The 18,365-nt window shown below is 42.8% G+C and overlaps 1 protein-coding gene across 1 annotated transcript in view; it reads left to right on the top strand.

Annotated features, from left to right (window-relative positions):
• Window positions 1-9,124: 9,124 nt before the first annotated feature.
• Window positions 9,125-18,365, top strand: part of CD101 (CD101 molecule) — a 34,477-nt gene continuing 25,236 nt past the window's right edge. Inside the window, exons 1-2 of the mRNA XM_057696522.1 lie at window positions 9,125-9,167; window positions 16,796-17,176. Of these exons, the coding sequence (XP_057552505.1) occupies window positions 9,125-9,167; window positions 16,796-17,176 (424 nt within the window). The remainder of the gene's footprint in view (window positions 9,168-16,795; window positions 17,177-18,365) is intronic.

Raw genomic sequence — 18,365 nt, forward strand, 5'->3', positions numbered from 1 at the left:
AGAGAGAAGTTAGAGGTTGTTCCTCTCTGCGGATGAGGAAACACACCCAAGTTCTGTGACCATATCGTGCCTAGAACAGAACGGCTTTTCTGACTCATCACTCAGTCTGGAGCCAAACCAGTCCAGAAGGTGCTAGCCCGCGTATTATATAAAAACAGTGCTCTTCCCCAGGCCGCTGGCTTCAGGGAGCTGGACAGGAGGAAATGCTGGGAGCCCCACCTCCCTACTGGCCCGGGGAGCAGCCGCTCAGCCTCGGCTGGCCTTCCCCACTTGTGTCTTGGGCAGGGACCACCTCGTTTGTGAGGTCTTCAGGGGCTGGGTCTGTGTCCTGGTTACTAACCTTGCCTGGGGCTTGGCTCCAATCCAGGCATATAGAAGGGACTGGCGGTTTATAAAGCACAGAGAGCACAGTGAGCTCTCTGCTCTGGGAAATGACCCAACACTGCATGCTTCTCCGTGAAGAGGGAGAATTCTGCTCTTATCAACACACTGACACAGAGCTGGTCTTCAGCCGTCCCACACCTATTGCTGAGTCTGTTCCTGCCTCAGTTTACATTAAAAGTAAAACAAAACTTGTTTGCATACCTCCTGTGGCCTAGGCACTGTGCTAAGTGCAGAAAACCTGCCACTTTTGTCCTTTCCTGGAGTCCTTGGCACCTGCTGTTTGCTCGTCTACAAACCTCTTTCCACTTGTTCCAACTCCTACTTCATCTTCAGGTCCCAGGGAGCCTTTTCTGCCCCTCTAGGCTAGGAGAGGAACCCCTGACAGATGCTCTGGTTGTCTGAAAGTGGCCCGAGGGCAGAGACCCCTCACCCCTATGACAATAGCTAACTAACCCTGGGATGCTTAGATGTGCCGTCCACCTGGGTAAGTGCCTTAGATCGCCCCGAGGTGACCACAGCAGAAGACTTCTTACCTGCTCTTTATGTAACTGGATCTTCCAAGTAACAGCCACGCCACGTCGCCTTACCCCTGACCAGTGTGTGTAAGCGCACTGTTATAAACTACAGGTTTAATGGTTATTTAGGTAAGGCAGGACCAACAGATGAGGAGATGACTGCCATTGAAAAGTTTGTTACACTCACAGATCCCAAGAGGAAGGGTCACGCCACACAAAAGGGGGCCACATGGGAAAGCACCAGGGTCCCTCAGGCAGCAGAGAGAGCAGGGGAGAAGCATGGCCAACAGCCTTCACTGTGGTTTTCACAGGAGGGAACAGGCAATCGGTCAGCAGGCTTAGGATTGCCTAGTTTGGATAACTTCAGTGGGTTCTGGGGCATAGGGAGTATTCCTAGTTATCTGGTGTGATGAGAAAACAGCTATTTTGAGTTGCTGCCTAGGATTTTATAGTATAATAGCCCTGCTCACAGCCAGAGCCTGGACATTTAGATAAGAACCCACCCCAAGTTCCCACTTTGCTTTTCCCGGGACACCTTTTAAAATAACCATTTTGAGCTGAACCTGCGGCCTCTGCCCCAACCACCTTGTAAGTAATAGGTGCTTGTCAGTTGCTCCGTCTCCTGTTCTCTGGACACCTGGGACGTCGGAGGACTGCCCTTCCCTGGCTCGTTGGCTCCCTGGCCCTGGTTTCTGGGATCTGTAAGTAATAAGTCTTGTGAGTTGACTTTCTTTGTGTGAGTGTATTGAAACTGCACCTTCAATCAAAATGGCCCTGGGGTTTTACTTCCTCTGGGTGGGAGTTTCAGATGCTGAGGGAGCAACTTTTTGATCCCACGTGGGTGGCTTGTACAGGTCCTAACCTGTATAATCTTAATTTAATACACCAGCTATTCCCTGCCCCACCCCACCCCACCCCCAACACATCTGGTTCCTGGCCTTGGGGTGATCAGAGCAGGAAACAGCAGTCCTGAATGTGAGAGCCTGATGGAGGAGGTGGAGGGGGTATGGACTCTATAGATTGGTTGGTTTGCACATGGAAGACGTGCTCACAGGCGAATTGGAATTATTTCCCTTCTCTAGGAACTGGCCAGCCCTGGGCGGGGCAGTCTCTTTAGGATCAGCAAGGTCCTAGGTGTCAAAGCATCAAAACCCAGAAATAAAAGACATGATTAATACGCTCACCGCTTAGGGCTTGTGCACCTGCGTGGCTCAGTTCCACCTGGGGCAGTGATGCTCGTCTGTGTCCTGTGTTCCCCAGCCTATTTGTGCCATCAGTACTGGTTACTATAATTATATAATTTCATTGAATGACATGTAACCCAATGAAATATGAGTGCTAAAGAAAGAGGTGTTGATAAAAGTAAGATGAATTCTCTGGAAAGACTAGATAGAGGCAAATGCTTTTTTTTTTTTAGTGCTATCAACTTAGGCCCTGGCAAAACAACTACAAAAGATTAAGGGGAGACAAATCATAAAAACATGGGAGGATCTGTACTCCATTGGCTTCACAAATGTTTTTTAAATTCTCACTCCATTTCAAAGAAATCAAACCCGAAAGTTGTGGAAAAAGACATAGGTTTGGTTTATACAAAAAAGCGAGGAGACTCCAGTCCACATACCTATACTCAAAGGAGAGACCTGGGCCTCTGTTAACAGATTGGTGAACAAATGTATATGTATATGATTGAGGTGAAAATAAAATTTTTATGATACATAAGCATCTTTTTATGATTCCTTTCTTTACCTGATTTTTCTGTTACGTGATCAACTAACAGTTCTAATTGTGTCAGGTAATGGAGTTTCTACTGTTATTGTCCCTGTTCTTATAGATGAGGAAATTGAGACTTAAAGGAACTAATTTGCTCCAGATTTGAACCCAGGTCTTTCCAACTCCAAAGTCTGTACATGTTCTAAATCACTATACCAGCTACAGTGCCTATTTTAGCCATTCTCTATTTTTTGAAGAGACAGAAAGATGAGTAAGAACTGGCCCCTGCCCTTAGGAAAGTCATGGTCTTGTAGGAGTGGGAGGCATGTGAATAATTCATTTTATTACATATAGTAAGTAAAACTATAGGAGTTCACTGACAGAGATAGAGGAGGAAGTGGTGGACTTTATAAGGTGTCAAGAAAGGTTTTGCGTAGGAGATGCAAACTTAGATTTGATTTTATTTTGTAATGAATAGGCATATACCAGGTAGGAGGGGCTCTAAACAGAGGGGATAGCATGTACAAAGTTAAAGAAAGAGAATAAGACATTCAGAGAAATACAGTGGTTCTGTGTCTGAGGAGTGAGGTGGTAGGAAAGTTCTCAAGGGCCAGCTCGTAAAGGTCAAGTCAAGGAGTTTGGACTTGATCGTCTAGAAGTTTGGGGGAGCCATTGAAAACCTTTAATCAGGAGAGTGCATGGCTCTGTTTGCATTTTAGATTACCCCTGCGGAAGGGGGTGGGGTGCAGGCATGGCTGGAAGATGAACTGAAGGGCATTAATCCAGGTGAAAAATCGCAGCTCTCTGTTGCGACAGGAGGTGGAATGAATTCATTAAGGGTTTTAGGAAAAGCTGACAGGATTTTATAACAAGATGTGGAATGTGGAGACCAGCCATGGGTCTGGGTGGGTGCTGGTGCAGTCAACCACGATGGACAATACCAGTGAAGGAGAAAACCATGATTTCAGCTTTGGACACAAGTTTGAGTTTCTGCAGGACCTTCAAGTGGACATGTTCAACACAGCTAGATAATTGGCCTGGAGCTTAAGGGAGAAGCTGGGGGTGGAGATAGGTCTGTGATTGTCAGGATACAGATGGGGCATGAGAGGCTGAAGCAGCGTGAGGTGCAAAGGGCTGAAGACAGAAGCCCAGAGAAGGGGCTCCATCAAGAAGAAGACTGTGTAGGAACTTCCAAAGGGGAGAGGGAGAATCCTGGCAAGAGTGCGGCATCAGAGAAGGAAGGAAAGAATTCCAAGCAGGTTGGCCGATGGCCGGTCATACCTTGTGCCACGGAAGGAGCACGTCAGGGGAGAGCTGAGCAGTGTCCACCGCTGTGACCTCAGAAGTTTGGGTGGAGCCAAGCCCAGATCGAGGTGGGCTGAAGTGCCAGCGAGTTAGGAAATGAAGCAGAATACAGAACACCGGGAAACTGTCACACATTTGAAAAGGAGAAGGAAGAGGAGGCGGTTTGAACCGAGGGAGAAAAGGTGGCCATTTAATAGGGTCACGAGGCACCTGAGCTGCTTCACGGGCCAAGGAGGCCATGCAGGGCACCTGCGTCTCAGGGGTTCACCTGTACCCAAAGCTCAGGTGAAGCAAACTTCCTGTCCCTTCTCCTCCTTTCTTCTCTTTGGTGCCTATTCTGAGGCGCCTCCCCCCCTTCCTTTTTTTAAAATCAGAGCTCGTTGTCAGTTACTCCCTAGTAGGGAATTTAAGAAATGGCTCTTCCCGAGGGAGCATTTGAAAACAGCAGATGGCTCGGGAATCCCGTCTGCTGCTCTTTCTCTGCTACAACCATCCCCTGGTCCCCATCTCCTCTTCCACCCCCCTTCCCATGCCCTGGCCTTTGCTTCTGCCCACAGGAATCTAGTGCAGGCTTTTCCCCACAGACAGGAGGAGTTGCCACACATCTGGAAACTCTCTTGGCCTTGGTTAGCTCATTGTCAGCTCCTGGTGAAGTCCGGCTGACGGAAAGTAAAAGACCTGGACGTTGTTCTCCATCACAGGACCCAAGCTGTAACCGGGCCCACTCGAGGCCTCAGTTTCTTCTACTGTTCTGTGAGGGATTGATTGAGTTCACTGCGATCCCTTCCTGTAGTGTCACTGCTTGGTGTTCCGTACGTGGAGTCATGAGGCTCAGCCCCAGGGCTTCCTTAAACCTTGGCAAGTCCCACACCTGTGGGGTAGCAATCACTTTGACCTGAATTGTAGGAGCTCAAGTAGGAAAGGGGAAAATTCCTGATCGGCTTCCTGCTGACCCCTTTGGGGTTTTCTTTTCCGTCCTCCAGTCGCTCACTGTCCCATATATTCTGCCTTCTGATAATTATGAATGGCAAGCTAGAAAGTATAATAGAAAGAGCACTGAGCCAAAAGTAAGAAGGCAGCCATAGAATGCACCCATTTCCTAGCCATACAATCTTGGCTAGGTTCGTTGATTTCTCTGAGCCTCAGTTTTCTCATCTGTAAAATGGGATTAGTAATACCTTTCACATAGCGATGTGATTTTAGTCTATAACACTGCATATGTGAAAATGACTTGCACAGAACCTGACATGTAGAAGGTCCCAATTTAAATAATTCTTGGGCCTGAATGCTTAGGCTGGGGTCATACTTGCAATTTCTATCATTTTGTGGAATTAATATTTGAGCATGTCAAATCTGAAAAAAATACATCACTTTTCATTACTCTTCAAGGAACTTAAAGGATTTTTTTCTTTAGTACATCCTTGTGTTGCTTTGTCTAGCACTGGCCCTCTCCCTCCATCTAAATCAGGAACTCCATTTTTACATTCCTTTCAACTGATACAATTGCAATGCACTGCAGTGATCCCCAAGGTAATAGAATAACTGTCTCGCTCACTGGCTCTATTTTTTTCTTTCTTCTTTTTTTCTTTTCCCTTTGATAACAGAAAGTTTTTTTTTTTTCCCTCCAGAAAAGAAGCAACATCACCCTGTCAATGTTAAATTCTGGCAGAAATGGAGCCACTAAAGTGGAAAGGAAAAAAATTTATCAACAATCAAGAAGGAGAAATTGCATAGCATTTACTTAGTTATGTGTGTTTCAGGAATACAGGGTCCTCTGTATTATTGGCAATGATTGTCTCTGTGGTCAATGCTTATTTCTAAAATAATTCTCTTTTCAATGCACATAGCAGATTGATTGCATTGATGGCCCCAGGTCTCTACTTCTTTTGCTCTGTCACTTTGCTGTTCCTTTCACTAAAGAGTCTATTAACCCATCTCTTGCATTTGGACTTGGCCATGTGACTTGCTTTGATCTGTACGATTTTAGCAGTCATGATGCAAGTAGAAGCTTTAAAAAGTACTGATGTGTTTCCCCTAGTCCTTTTGGACCCCTGACATCACTGTGAAAATGTGCCCAGTCTGGCCTGTTCAAGCGCTGTGAGAGGGATCCAAGCTAAGACCATCCTTGACCATCCAGCTTCCATAGGCTCGTGAACAAAAATAAATCCTTACTGTTGTATGCCACCAAAGTTTGCTGTTTGTTATACAGCAATAACTAACCGATACAGTAAATTTTGGTGCCAGGGATGTGTGACCCATGAGTTCTCCAACTGCAGTGGTGAGTTAACAGCCTGGAGAGGTAGTTTAAAGTTGCCATTCTAGGTAAACTGCCCTTTAATTGTTGCCTAATACAACCTGTACATCCCTGCCCCTGTATCTTTGTATGTTTCATTTCTCCCTAGTGGAATATCCTTTGCTCTATCTTCTCTGCCTATTTGAATCATACCAGATCTCCAAGGACCTAAAGAAAACCAGCTTTTTCTGAGTGACCTATGGCTGCCCCCTGCCTGCAGTGGTCTCTCCACTTAACTCTTTGGGTATTTCTTGCCTGAGCCATAGAATGGATAGTCATCACATGCTACCTTCTTTTTTTGGGTTTTTTTTCTGGGGGGGGGGGCATTCACTTTCTACATCTTTATTTTTTTCTCACTTGTGATATATCTTGAAGATTTTCTCACATTAGCATAAATAAAGTTTCCCTTTTCATTTCGGTGACTGTGGAGTATTCCTTTGTGAGTGCGTCTCAGGATTTACCTCACCAGTGTGTGACAGAGGGACTTGAAAGTTTGTTTCCAGTCTTTTGGAATTACAATAATCCTTCAACAAATAAACTAACACATTCCATTTTCAACTTGGGTACATAAATGTATAAGATAAATTCCTAAATGAGAACTTACTGCAACAACAGTATTTGCATTTAAATTTTGATATATATGTACATGCTACCTTCTATAGCTACCGTTTCTTATCTACAGTTCTTTATGAAGCTATTCCAATTTCCTGGAGGGCAGGGCCCATTTTCTACCCCAAGCATTGCACTGTACCTTGAAAAGGGAAGCACAGGGCCTTTTACTAAAGACACTGATATTTGTAGGGTGACTGACATGGGGGAGGGGCGTTATTGTTAGGCATCACTGCTAATGAATAAAACCAGAGGGAGATTATTATGTTGTACACCTAAAACTAATATAATGTTATACATCAATTATATCTCAATTAAAAAAATAATTTAAAAAGAAGAAACAGAAGAGGAAAAATAAAAATTCAAAAAGGATAGATGTTAGAGGCTTCCAGATGAGAGTTTGTAGCATCTTACCCTACTCTCCTCTAATTCCCACTGGGAAAATAAATCCTAAAGTGCCACTTTTCCCCTGAAGATTTTCTCCTCAAATTAGATGTGGTCTATCCTTCCTTCGACTGTCCATGTCTCTTTACCTGTGTTTCTCCCAGGGGGCCTCCCCTAATTTACCTTGTGTGATAGATAGCCAGCCATGTTCTGATTTCTTTCCTGTTCACCTCCACCAGGCTGCACCATCAAAAATAGGAATTCCTAAGATTGGAGGCTACACTTTAATTCCATATGCATCTCTGGCACCTGGTAGGGTGCTTATCCTAAACGGGTGCTCTGTTAAGTATTTGCTGACCTCTTCAGCTCTCCCTGCTCTGTCTTTATGTTAAATGCCCTAATTCAGGCCCTCATCATTGCTCCTACAGAAAACTGCAAAAACATTGTACCTGGTCTTCCTGCTTCTAGCCTTGCCTCCCTTCCTCATTTGGTATTCAGTTTAAAAGAAAAATATGACCAGGCCATTTACTTAAAACAAACAAGCAACAACAACAAAAAAACCAAAACCAAAAACCTCTTAATAGCTTCCCTTTTCTACAAGGTTAAAGTCAAGCTCTTAGGGCTGGTGTGCATGGCCAACTACGGTCTGCCCCAGCCCACCTCTATAGACCCTTCTCCCTTCACACCATCCTCAAACTTTACTCCAACAGGAGGGCCCATCTAGTGTACCATGATCCATGCTGGACTGTTTCTCCCCAACTGCACCTCGGCCCCCCTTCCTCCCTGGTTGTCTCATGTGGCCCAGCCGATCTTGACCCTCCCTTCCACCCACTCACTTCCCCCCAACTCCCTTTAAGTGCCCCACTGATTGTTGTGCTTGCAAAATTACATTGTGGTTATTTGAGTAAATGGACGTTTCCTGAGAACACAGACTTTGTATGTGCAGCACCTACAACAGCACCCAGAAGATAAAAACATTGTTGGATAGGTGGATGGAACAGGGATCTGCTGTAACTGTGGCCTGAAGAAGACCAGGCGATTACTGACCCATCTATATGGAGGCTCAACCTGGGGAACTAACATCCTCAGTGACCTCATCCCTTGTATGGGCTTGTCTTCGAGGACTGGGATTAAGTTGGCCGAGGACTGGGATTAAGTTGGCCTGGGTTCAGTGCCAGCTCGTACGTTCATCACTTCCTCCTGCCATCCTTGGTGCCCAGGCCCACACTGGGCAGCTGAAGATTCCCTTAAATGTCGCTGATAGGCATCAAGCACTTTCTATGTACTGCATGTTGTTCTAAGTGCTTTCAGCGAATTAGTTCATTTAATTCTCACAGCAGTCTTATGGGGCACATACTATTAGTATCTCCATTTTGTAGATGAGGGTTAGAAAAGGTTAATTAATGTTTCTAAGATCAACTATTAAAAATAGAATCTGTGTGCAGACCCGGGCAGCCTGACTCCAGAGCACGTCGTCATCACCATCACCTCAGGTCTCCCCAGGTTTCTGTCTTGGATCCAGGGATGCTTCTCTCGTTTCTCAGTCCTTTTCTCTTCCAAGATGGGAGGCGAGATAAGGGCTAAGAAGAGAAAATTGCTTCTCGATTTTTTATTTATTCTATTTACTTGAATTCCCTCATCATTACCTAATGGTATGTATTTAACCAGAAGGAGGCCCATCTTATTTCCATCTATATATGGTTACCTACCCATGTAGATAACTTTTTCACATCCAAATTTGAGTGATTAACAAAGAGCCTTATAAAGCAAACCGTACTGCTCTTTGCAAGCCATCTCTGTTCCCCAGTGGGCTGGAAACCGCACCACTGCTTCCTCTTTATCTTTGTAGTGAGAGCACAGCACTTGTCACTCGGCATCTGAGCAACTTCAGTGACACCACCAGGAAAGGTCGGTACTCGTCCAAATGGCATGCTTCCCACAAGTGGCATCTTTTTTTCTCTTTCTGAGTAAGTGTCATAATTCTGTATGTTACTGTTGTCATGGGAGCTAGTCAAACGGAGACTGTTGGGTGATAAAATGGGACAATTTGGTCTCTACAGCAAAAGCAATGCCACACATCTCTGGTGATGGCGATCATTTTTGACTTTTGATGACATTCTTGGCCACCTAGACATCCTTGAGTTCCAGGAGGTGCAATGTTAGCCTGAGTCCTGTGAATCTGATCCCACTGGTTTTTACATTTGTGTGTGTTGCCAGACCTGCCAGTTTTGCTGGTCCTGGCTTCACTTTATCCTCTCAGGATAACCCATCCCTGGAGATGGGAAGAGGCTTAACTCCTCAGACTGAGAGGTGATGCCTGATGTTAGAGCTTGTCTAAATAAGTGTGCCTTGGGGGTGTGGCTGGGTGGAAGGAAGGGTCATGAGAGCACTTAGTCGTTTTAGGCTAACCCATAAGAAGGCTCTGGACTTCACCTGTGAGCTGAAGTGGGAATTGACTAGTAAGAGACTGAGAAGGGGGTTAGGAAGAGTCACTTGGCTCTGCTGAGGGGCATGTGGAAGGACCTCAGCCGGCCTATGGGCATTTATGTGTGTTTGAACGGGGAGACGGAAGGAGAAATTTGGGGGTGGATGGGAGAACAGTTGAACTGGGCAAGGAATGAAATCATTTCAGAGCAGAGAGAGCAGGTAGCAGGTACTCTTTAGTGCTATGGGTTCTTTTAGCATCTGGTGAAGCCCATAGACACCATCTCAGAATAATTTTTGAATGTGTAAATTAAAAGGTATAATATTATAGGGAATCTCAATCATATTGAAGTATGGTTCTTGAAATATTTTAAATTGTGATGTAGTCATTCATTTGCTTCATTATTTATGTATTACATAAATAAGATCTAGAGGTGGTCTTTAACCACCAAACTTCACAGTAGTAATGAGTGTGGACAATATTTCAAGTTATCTGAAAGAGATGTAGTGTGATGTGAAAATATCTGTGGTTTGTTGTCTACTCTCATGACTGAAGAAAATGCTAAATTTCCATTAAGATCAGTGAAAATAAAGGTGTGGGTTTTTTCCCACCCAGGTTTATGAACCCTTTAATCCCCCGTGTGGACCCAGGTTAAAAACTTCTGCTTTAGAGAGACTGGGTGGAGTTAGTGAAGGAACGTGGACCAGAGGGGAACTAAAAGAGCTTAGAATCAGTGTGACCAAGGCTGCAGCTAATACCAGAAAAGGGTGCAGCATTCAGCCTAAAGGGGTGCTTCATAAACCTTGGCTTGAGTTCAACTGGGTTCCTGTCTCACAGGACATTGGATAGTGTGAGGTAAAGATCAGATGTGGGGCCTGATGGGGTGAGAGGCTGCCTGTAGGGGAAGTTACTGGGACCAATTGCTGGGTAACCGATGCCCACCAGCTTGGCTTGGCAGGCAGTGATGGCTAGGTGGACTGGTGGGGTCCTTTGGGGACGGTTGGCTGGTGTGTTCCTAGCTGTCCTGTTCAGGTACCTGAGTGTGATTCTCAAGAGTGTGCTTTGTGTCTGTGAACCGTGTTGTTTGGCTTGTGTATGGGGAAACTGGGCTTACATTGTGCAATAAGTCAGACAATTGCAAATTCTCTCTTTGTCCTTTTTTTTTTTTTCTTTTCTGGTGAGTAGACTGAAAGTCCTGGGAAAAGGAAGATAATAACCAAGGTTCACAAAGGGGAAGCCTCAAGCCTTTCCACACCCCATTTAAACCATTACCTAAACTGGGTTATATATTTATTTCTTCTAAATTTAGACTCCTCCTAAGCGCTGATTTTGTATAGAGCCACAATTTTTATTTGAAAAACCCATAAGTCAGGAAGTAGCTTGAAAAAAATCTTTGGAAGCCTGCTATTTGTCCTTACAAGTACGGAGGGAGAAATGAAGGAAGTTAATTAAATGATGAATGATTAACTGACCAATTGCATTGTTTAGTACACGTATACCTTGTCCTAATTAATTGTTTAAATAAATATGTAAAGACTGATGAATCTGGTTAGAACATGGGGCCAGATAAGGTTAAAGTCATGGGTAAATGAGCTCTCAGACTTAGCTTTGTCTGCTTGGTCTGTCACCCCTCACCCTGACTAGCTGCCCTACAAATAAAAGTCATTAGCATGAGAGGGTCCTGGGGAGGGGCTACTGTCTGTCTTACTGAGACTGTATTCATGAAAAAGAAATGCACTGAGTTATGCATGGAAGCACTCTGAGCCTCCATCCTGCCCACAGCCATCAGTATGGGCAAAGGAGGAGAAGTTACTTGTTGTATTTGATGTCCTTCAGCTAGCTTTTGTATAAGGTGGAAGCGTTTGAAGTTGCTGTTTTTGTGTATCAGAAATGGTCAGGTATGGGCCGTTTTATATAGTGCAATCACATAGCCCCCTTTCAAATAATACTGAAATAGAAAATTTGGCAATCCCAGTGATGTTTTTGAAAAAAGCCAATACCATTAGGAAATTCTTTGTGTTTCAAAAATGTGACTCCAATGCGGTATGTCAATGCCAAGCTGTGTATCCATCAGCCAACAAGAATCTGACCTGCTGTGCAGAGGTGCCTAACCCTCTGTCCATTAAAAGAGAAAGCAATGGGTCAGTCCCCTGTGGTATTTTACTCTTTAGGACGAGAGAGATGTGCAACAACCCACAGAAAATAGATTGACAATAAGATGCTTCCGCGTCTGATTCCCCATGCATGGCCATTTGAACTGGTCTCTGTCAATCATTCCTTTCTACCTCCACAATACCTGTTAAATCTCCACACTGTTTCCTTCCCTTTCCTGAGAAAGCAGTACCCTCCCAATCATGTTCTTGACCTCATGCCTCCAGTAGCACCTTACTCCATTCATCCTGCCATTCATCCTGCTCTCTCTGGCTTCATCCATCTCCCCTCTGCAGCTCCTCTGCCCAGAAACATGCAGAGCTACCCGCGTCCATCCACCCTCACTGCTCTACCCCATCCATCCACTCTTTCTAACTGCCACCCTAGTCTTCTCTTTCTCTTCTCCATGAAACTTCTTGAGTAGTTTATGCTTCTTGCAGTTACTTCTTATCCTTGAAATGCTCTACTTCTGCTCTATGGAAACCTCTTTTACAAAGATCTGCACTGACCTCTTCCTCATAAAACTAAAAGGACTTTCTTCTGCCTGTAGAGTCCTTACCCTCTCAGCCACATTCAGCAGTGCTGACAAGCTCTTTCTTCTTGGAACATTTTGCTCCTTTGGTTTTCAAGCTACTGTGTCCTGGCTGCCCTCTCACCTCCCTGATTCTTCCTTCTGTAGGTTTTGTTCCTCATCTGATCTCCTAAATAGAGAGCTCATCTAATAATCTCTCTTTAGCCCCCTCCTTATATTCCCTAACACTTCCCAGTGCTCACATGTAACTGACCTAATCAGGATCTACAGCCCAGAACTCTCCCTAGTTACAAATAAGCATTTGTGGGAAGCAGTGAGAAAACAATGGAGACAGCCAGGAATTTGACATTTGTAAATCCAAGTTCAAGTCTGGCTCCACCATTTACAACTTTGACATTGCTAAATATGGGAATATCACAGAGTTCTTAAGAGGACCAGATTACAGACATTTTCAAAGGGTTGAATAGATTTTAAAGTATAGATAGATAGACCGATAGATACAGATACAGATGCAGACATATATTGAAATATTATTTCCAGGCGCTTGCTTGATTTCCTCCCTGTATACCACGTGGTACTCTAATTTAGTATTTCCAGAATTAAATGGGTTGTCTTCCCCTTCACCCTTGAACACAACAGTACCTCTTCTTGATAGCCTTATTCCTGTTAACAGTACCATTACTCCCAGTCGCCCTTACAGAACCTGGTATCAGCTTTGATTTCCTCTTGCCTTCCATCCCTCCATCCACTCCTTCTACCTCCAAGCATCTAAGACACTGACAAACTCTATAGGTTTTATCTCCACAGTGGCTCTTAAATTATAGCCCCTTTGTTTCCATTTCTATTGACTTCATCATTTCTCTCCTGGGCCACTATCATTACCTGATGTCTATTCTAACTCCATCATCCTACACACTGTCAGGTTAATTTTACTAAGACCTCTCAAATGCTTTCAGTAGGTTCCCCATTGCCTAGTCCAAACTTTTAAACATGATAGTCAAGCCCTTCATGCTTTCAACTCAAAATTCCTGCCCAATCTTAGCTCTTTCTATTAATCTTCATGTAACCCTCCCCCAATCCAACCAGTTATTCCCTATTTCCTGAACAATTCTTTTGATTTCTACTTATATAGTCTTTTCCTGAAGTCTCCTTCACCTAAAAGACCCTGTCTCTCCACTTAAATTGTCATAACCATCTTCAAGGTCCATGTTTAATACTATCTCTTCCATACACCTTACCTATTTCCTACCCCCAAAATGTAATTTCTCCTTCCTTCAAATTCCTCAAAGCGCTTTTACCATATTTCTTTTTGGGAGGGATGACTACCACCCTACTTGACTAAATTGTAAAATCAAGAAGTCAGAGACTATCCCAAACTCACTTTCATATCTTAGTCCTTGAAGCATCAGAAACACTATAAGTGGTTGAATAAGTATTGAATAATTAGCAAATGAAGCAGAAGAAAACGAACTGCTAGTTTTCACAATAAAATGTTTCAAATGTGGTACCCATGTCTGTGAAAAGTCGTAAAAAATGTTGAGTAAGTATTGCCTAGACACCAAAAATAATGTTGTGGAAACATGCCCCTGACATAAACATCTCAGAAACCATAATTTAAAAAATATTTTTATTGTGAAATATAACACATAAGGAAAGTTAATAAAACATAGCTGTGCAATTTAACAAATAAGTAAAAAGAAAAACCATGTAAACACTATTCAGGTCAAGAACTATAACATTCCTGGGATCCTAGAAGCATCCACCCACCGTGCCTTATGCCCCATCCGGACACACACACACAGTCACTTTCCTGACTTTCATGATAACTACTTCCTAGCTTTTTTTTTTTCTAATGGTTTCACCCCTTATGTTTGCATCACTAAACAATACAGTATAGGTTTTTTTTTTTTTTTGACCTTTCTTTAAATTTTAGAGTCATTTTGTATATAGTCAAAAAGAGTATATGCTAAAGTGTTCAGCATCTTCCATTAAACATTTGCAATTCACTCACTTTCGTTTCTGTGTAAGATTCCATTTTATGAATGTATCACAGTCTGCCTGTTCTAGTGTTGATGGACATGTGGTGGTCTCTAGTTTGGGGGCTGTAATGAACAGTGATGCTGTGGATACTTTTTCACATGTAGCCTGGTGCAGTGCTAACATTTCTCTAAGATGTATGTCTAAGACTAGGTAGCATTGCTGACAATGTTTTAAATTGCCTCTGTAATATCATTTTTTGGTAAATAGTATTTAAAAATTTTACTACTCTATGGCATTGGGAATTATATTCAATACCTTGTAATAACCTATAATGTAAAATAACCTGGAAAAGAATATATATATAAATATAACCAAATCACTTTGCTGTATACCTGAAACACATTTTAAATCAACTATGTCAATAAAAACTTTTTTGAAAAATTAAAATAACAAAAGAATTTTTTTCTCATATGGTCTAACTTCTATTCCTAAGCGCTTATTACATAAAGAGCATCATACACATGTATCACATTAACTGGGATTTATGAATAAATCAGTATATTTTAAATGATGACTGGAAATTTGTGTGGTTGATTGATTGGATGTTTGTTTTCCAGTTTTCCATTGATTATATACATATGCAGTTTTTAGTTGACTACATCAGGTGACCACCTACCCTTTCACCCTACTTTTTTTTTTTTAGCTCTTTATTGGAATATAATTGCTTTACACTCTTGTACCAGCTTTTGAGGTACACCAAAGTGAATCAGCTGTGTTTATACATATATCCCCATATCTCCTCCCTCCCGCGACTCCCTCCCACCCTCTCTATCCTGGCCCTCTAAGGCATCACCCATCATCGAGTTGATCTCCCTTTGTTATACAACAGCTTCCCACTAGCTATCTATTTTACAGTTGGTAGTGTATATATGTCTATGCTATTCTCTCACTTCATCCCAGCTTCCCCTCCCCCTCCCCCTCCTCCGGCCCCATGTCCTCCAGTCCATTCTCTGCATCTGCATCCTTCTTCTTGCCCTGTCACTGGGTTCATCAGCACCATTTTTTTTTTAGATTCCGTATATGTGAGTTAGCATACAGTATTTGTTTTTTTCTTTCTGGCTTACTTCACTCTTTATGACAGTCTCTAGGTCTATCCACCTCATTACATATAGTTCCATTTCATTCCTTTTTATGGTTGAGTAATATTCCATTGTATACATGTGCCACATCTTCTTTATCCATTCATCTGTTGATGGGCATTTAGACCACTTACCCTTTCACCCTACTTTTTTTGCAGGTCCCCTCCTATCAGAATTGTTTTCATTCTAAAATTCCTATACGCAGCCTTATCATGGTCTCTGTAATGTCGTTTTTTCTTTCTCTCACTTTGTCTTTCACTCTGGTCTCCTTTCCTCTTTGTCTCTGTGGATTCACAAAATTCAGTGGATGGTCCGCTTCTTCCATGCCTTCTCACGATCTCTATTCTGTTAATTCCATATTACCAGCAATTGCTCCCTGTTGGACTCTTCCTGTGTCTTTCCTCTGGGCTCTAGGCCCTGAGTGAAAGATCTAGCTCACCCTTGTGGCATCTCTGTCATTCGTTCTCTGCTCTTTCTGTAACACAAAATAAACTAGCCTTTAATAGTAACATAATAAATATATACATTAATTTCTAAAAAGTCTTGATTTTGAAAATGTGTATGTCAAAGGAAATATTACTACTGAATAATGTTTTTTCCTTTAAACCTAATACTTGAGAATTGTCCCAACAGGAAATATTCCATAGTGGTCCCAACAGAAAACTTTGGGTAAGAGAACAACTGAAATCAGTCTGATCCCAGATCCTTCTGGACTTGACAGCCACTTATTATGAAGTTTTTCAATAAATCTGCAGTGGCTTTTTAAAAAATTACAAAATGAAAAATCCTCCATGGTATAGAAAGGAAGTACTGCCGCTTCTTTAGATGCTAATTTTAGCCAGTCTTGGATCAGACCTGGCCAGGAGCTACAAATAGTTCCAACCAACCAGCAGGAAAGAGCATGGCAGCCGGGCAGTGTCATTGACTTTGCCTCTCCAGCAATCATTTCTGTAAGAACAGTTCATGGACAGGTACCTAGGAACTGGAGGCTTGAGGAAGTATACTGAGGAATTTTCCCATAAAACAATGTAAAAGGTGAATTATCATACATCATATTTACTTCAGGGGCACTTAGATAAGCAGATATGTTTTATGAAAGTGGTCATGTTACATGGACGAAGCTAAACTTTTTTTTTTTTAAGAGACTAGAGATTACTATGGAAATAAAATTATAAAAGAACAATTAAGTCATCAAGCCACTCCACTGCTTCTCAGCCTGAAAAAGATATTGAACGTTTGAGTTGATTGTAGCTAATAACCTGCAGTCTCATTTTCTAGAGTTGTAATACAGGGAGCTACATAATGTGGCACATTGGGAACTGGAGCACTCATCTATTTTTATTCCCCTTTCTTTCTCCTACTTGCAAGCTAAGCTCAGCATTGGCCAGAGAGAAGTAACAGTTCAGAAAGGACCGCTGTTCAGAGCTGAAGGTTACCCCATCAGCATCGGCTGCAATGTAACTGGCCACCAGGGACCTTCAGAGCAGCATTTCCAGTGGTCTGTTTACCTGCCCACAGCCCCGACCCAAGAAATCCAGGTCATCAGCACCAAGGATGCCACCTTCTCCTACGCAAAGTATACGCAGCGGGTACAAAGCAGGGAGATCTACGTGGAGAGGGTCCAGGGTAACTCAGTCTTTTTGCACATCTCCAAGCTCCAGATGAAGGATTCCGGCGAGTATGAGTGTCACACACCCAACACTGATGGAAGATACTATGGGAGTTACAGTGCAAAGACTGATCTAATTGGTAAGCTGTGTGTCCTCCTCTCCTAGCCAATCCCTGATGGGGACAAGCCAGTGTCTCCATCATCACAAAGTCTTGCCAGGTGACATGGCTTTATATTGTGCTGTTTGTTTTGGCAAAAGAGCCCACATACCCCTCTGGGTATTTTGGAGTTTGTCACAAATAGGTATCTCATATTCTCTAAAACTCTCAGTGCATTTTCACAATTGACTTTGTCCTGAAGAGTTAGATAGTATGTGGTCTTCCTAGGCCTTGCCCACAGCTGTTCATAGGTTGACAATAGCATGGCATTAGACAAGGCTTTGAGAGTTCTCATGTTATGTGTCTTCTTGAAAGCAGAATATTAACTTGATAGAAGAGCTGATATTAATATATTTAATATATATATAATTAATATAATAAATATCATAGGAAGTAAGTCATTAACTTGGAAATAATTATTCTCAAACTACCATCCTCTAACATATTTACCTAGGGGGCGAGGGTCGTATTATTTGAAATTACCCTTTTGTCCCTTTGCCTAGAATATCTTATCACTCCCTTTTCAGCCTGGCAAACGCCTACATATACTTTGGAACCCAGTTTAGATATTACCTCTTCTGTGAAACCCATTCCGTCTCAGGCAGTATTCCCACCTTTGTTCCTTGATGCTCTACTCACACCACTGTTATTAGCACTCACCCAGTTTCTGTGGTAATTGGCTACTTACATGACCCTGCCCGACCTCACCTTGAGCTCCATGAGAACATTTACCTCACTCCCTAGCACAGTGGTTGGCACTAAGCAGATGCTCAATAAGCATTCATTGTTGAATCTAAGTGTTGCTTTCACATAAACTTAGGCTGTGTGATTTCCTTTGAGGAAGAAGAAAAAGGTAGGGTAGTAGGATGGTTATCAAAACTTTGGGAAGAGTTGCATTTCAGCTCTGAATGATAAACTATAACAGATTATTTCAGAATTTTATTTTATAAGGGAGCAGGTGAAGGCCCAAGGAAGTGAAGTAACTTGCTCCAGTTCATGAAGTCAAATAGGGACAAATACAGGATCAGAATATAGGTCTTCTATCTCCCAGTGCTTTTCCTGTTTAAAACCTCTGTATCTGAGTAGCTAAATTGGTTACAGCCTATGCTAAAAATGTAAAATTAAGGTCCATACAACAGTGAACCAATAGCTTTGTGGAGTTCCACAGACC

This window comes from Hippopotamus amphibius, chromosome 1, assembly GCF_030028045.1.
Source record: "Hippopotamus amphibius kiboko isolate mHipAmp2 chromosome 1, mHipAmp2.hap2, whole genome shotgun sequence".
Lineage (NCBI taxonomy): Eukaryota > Metazoa > Chordata > Mammalia > Artiodactyla > Hippopotamidae > Hippopotamus > Hippopotamus amphibius.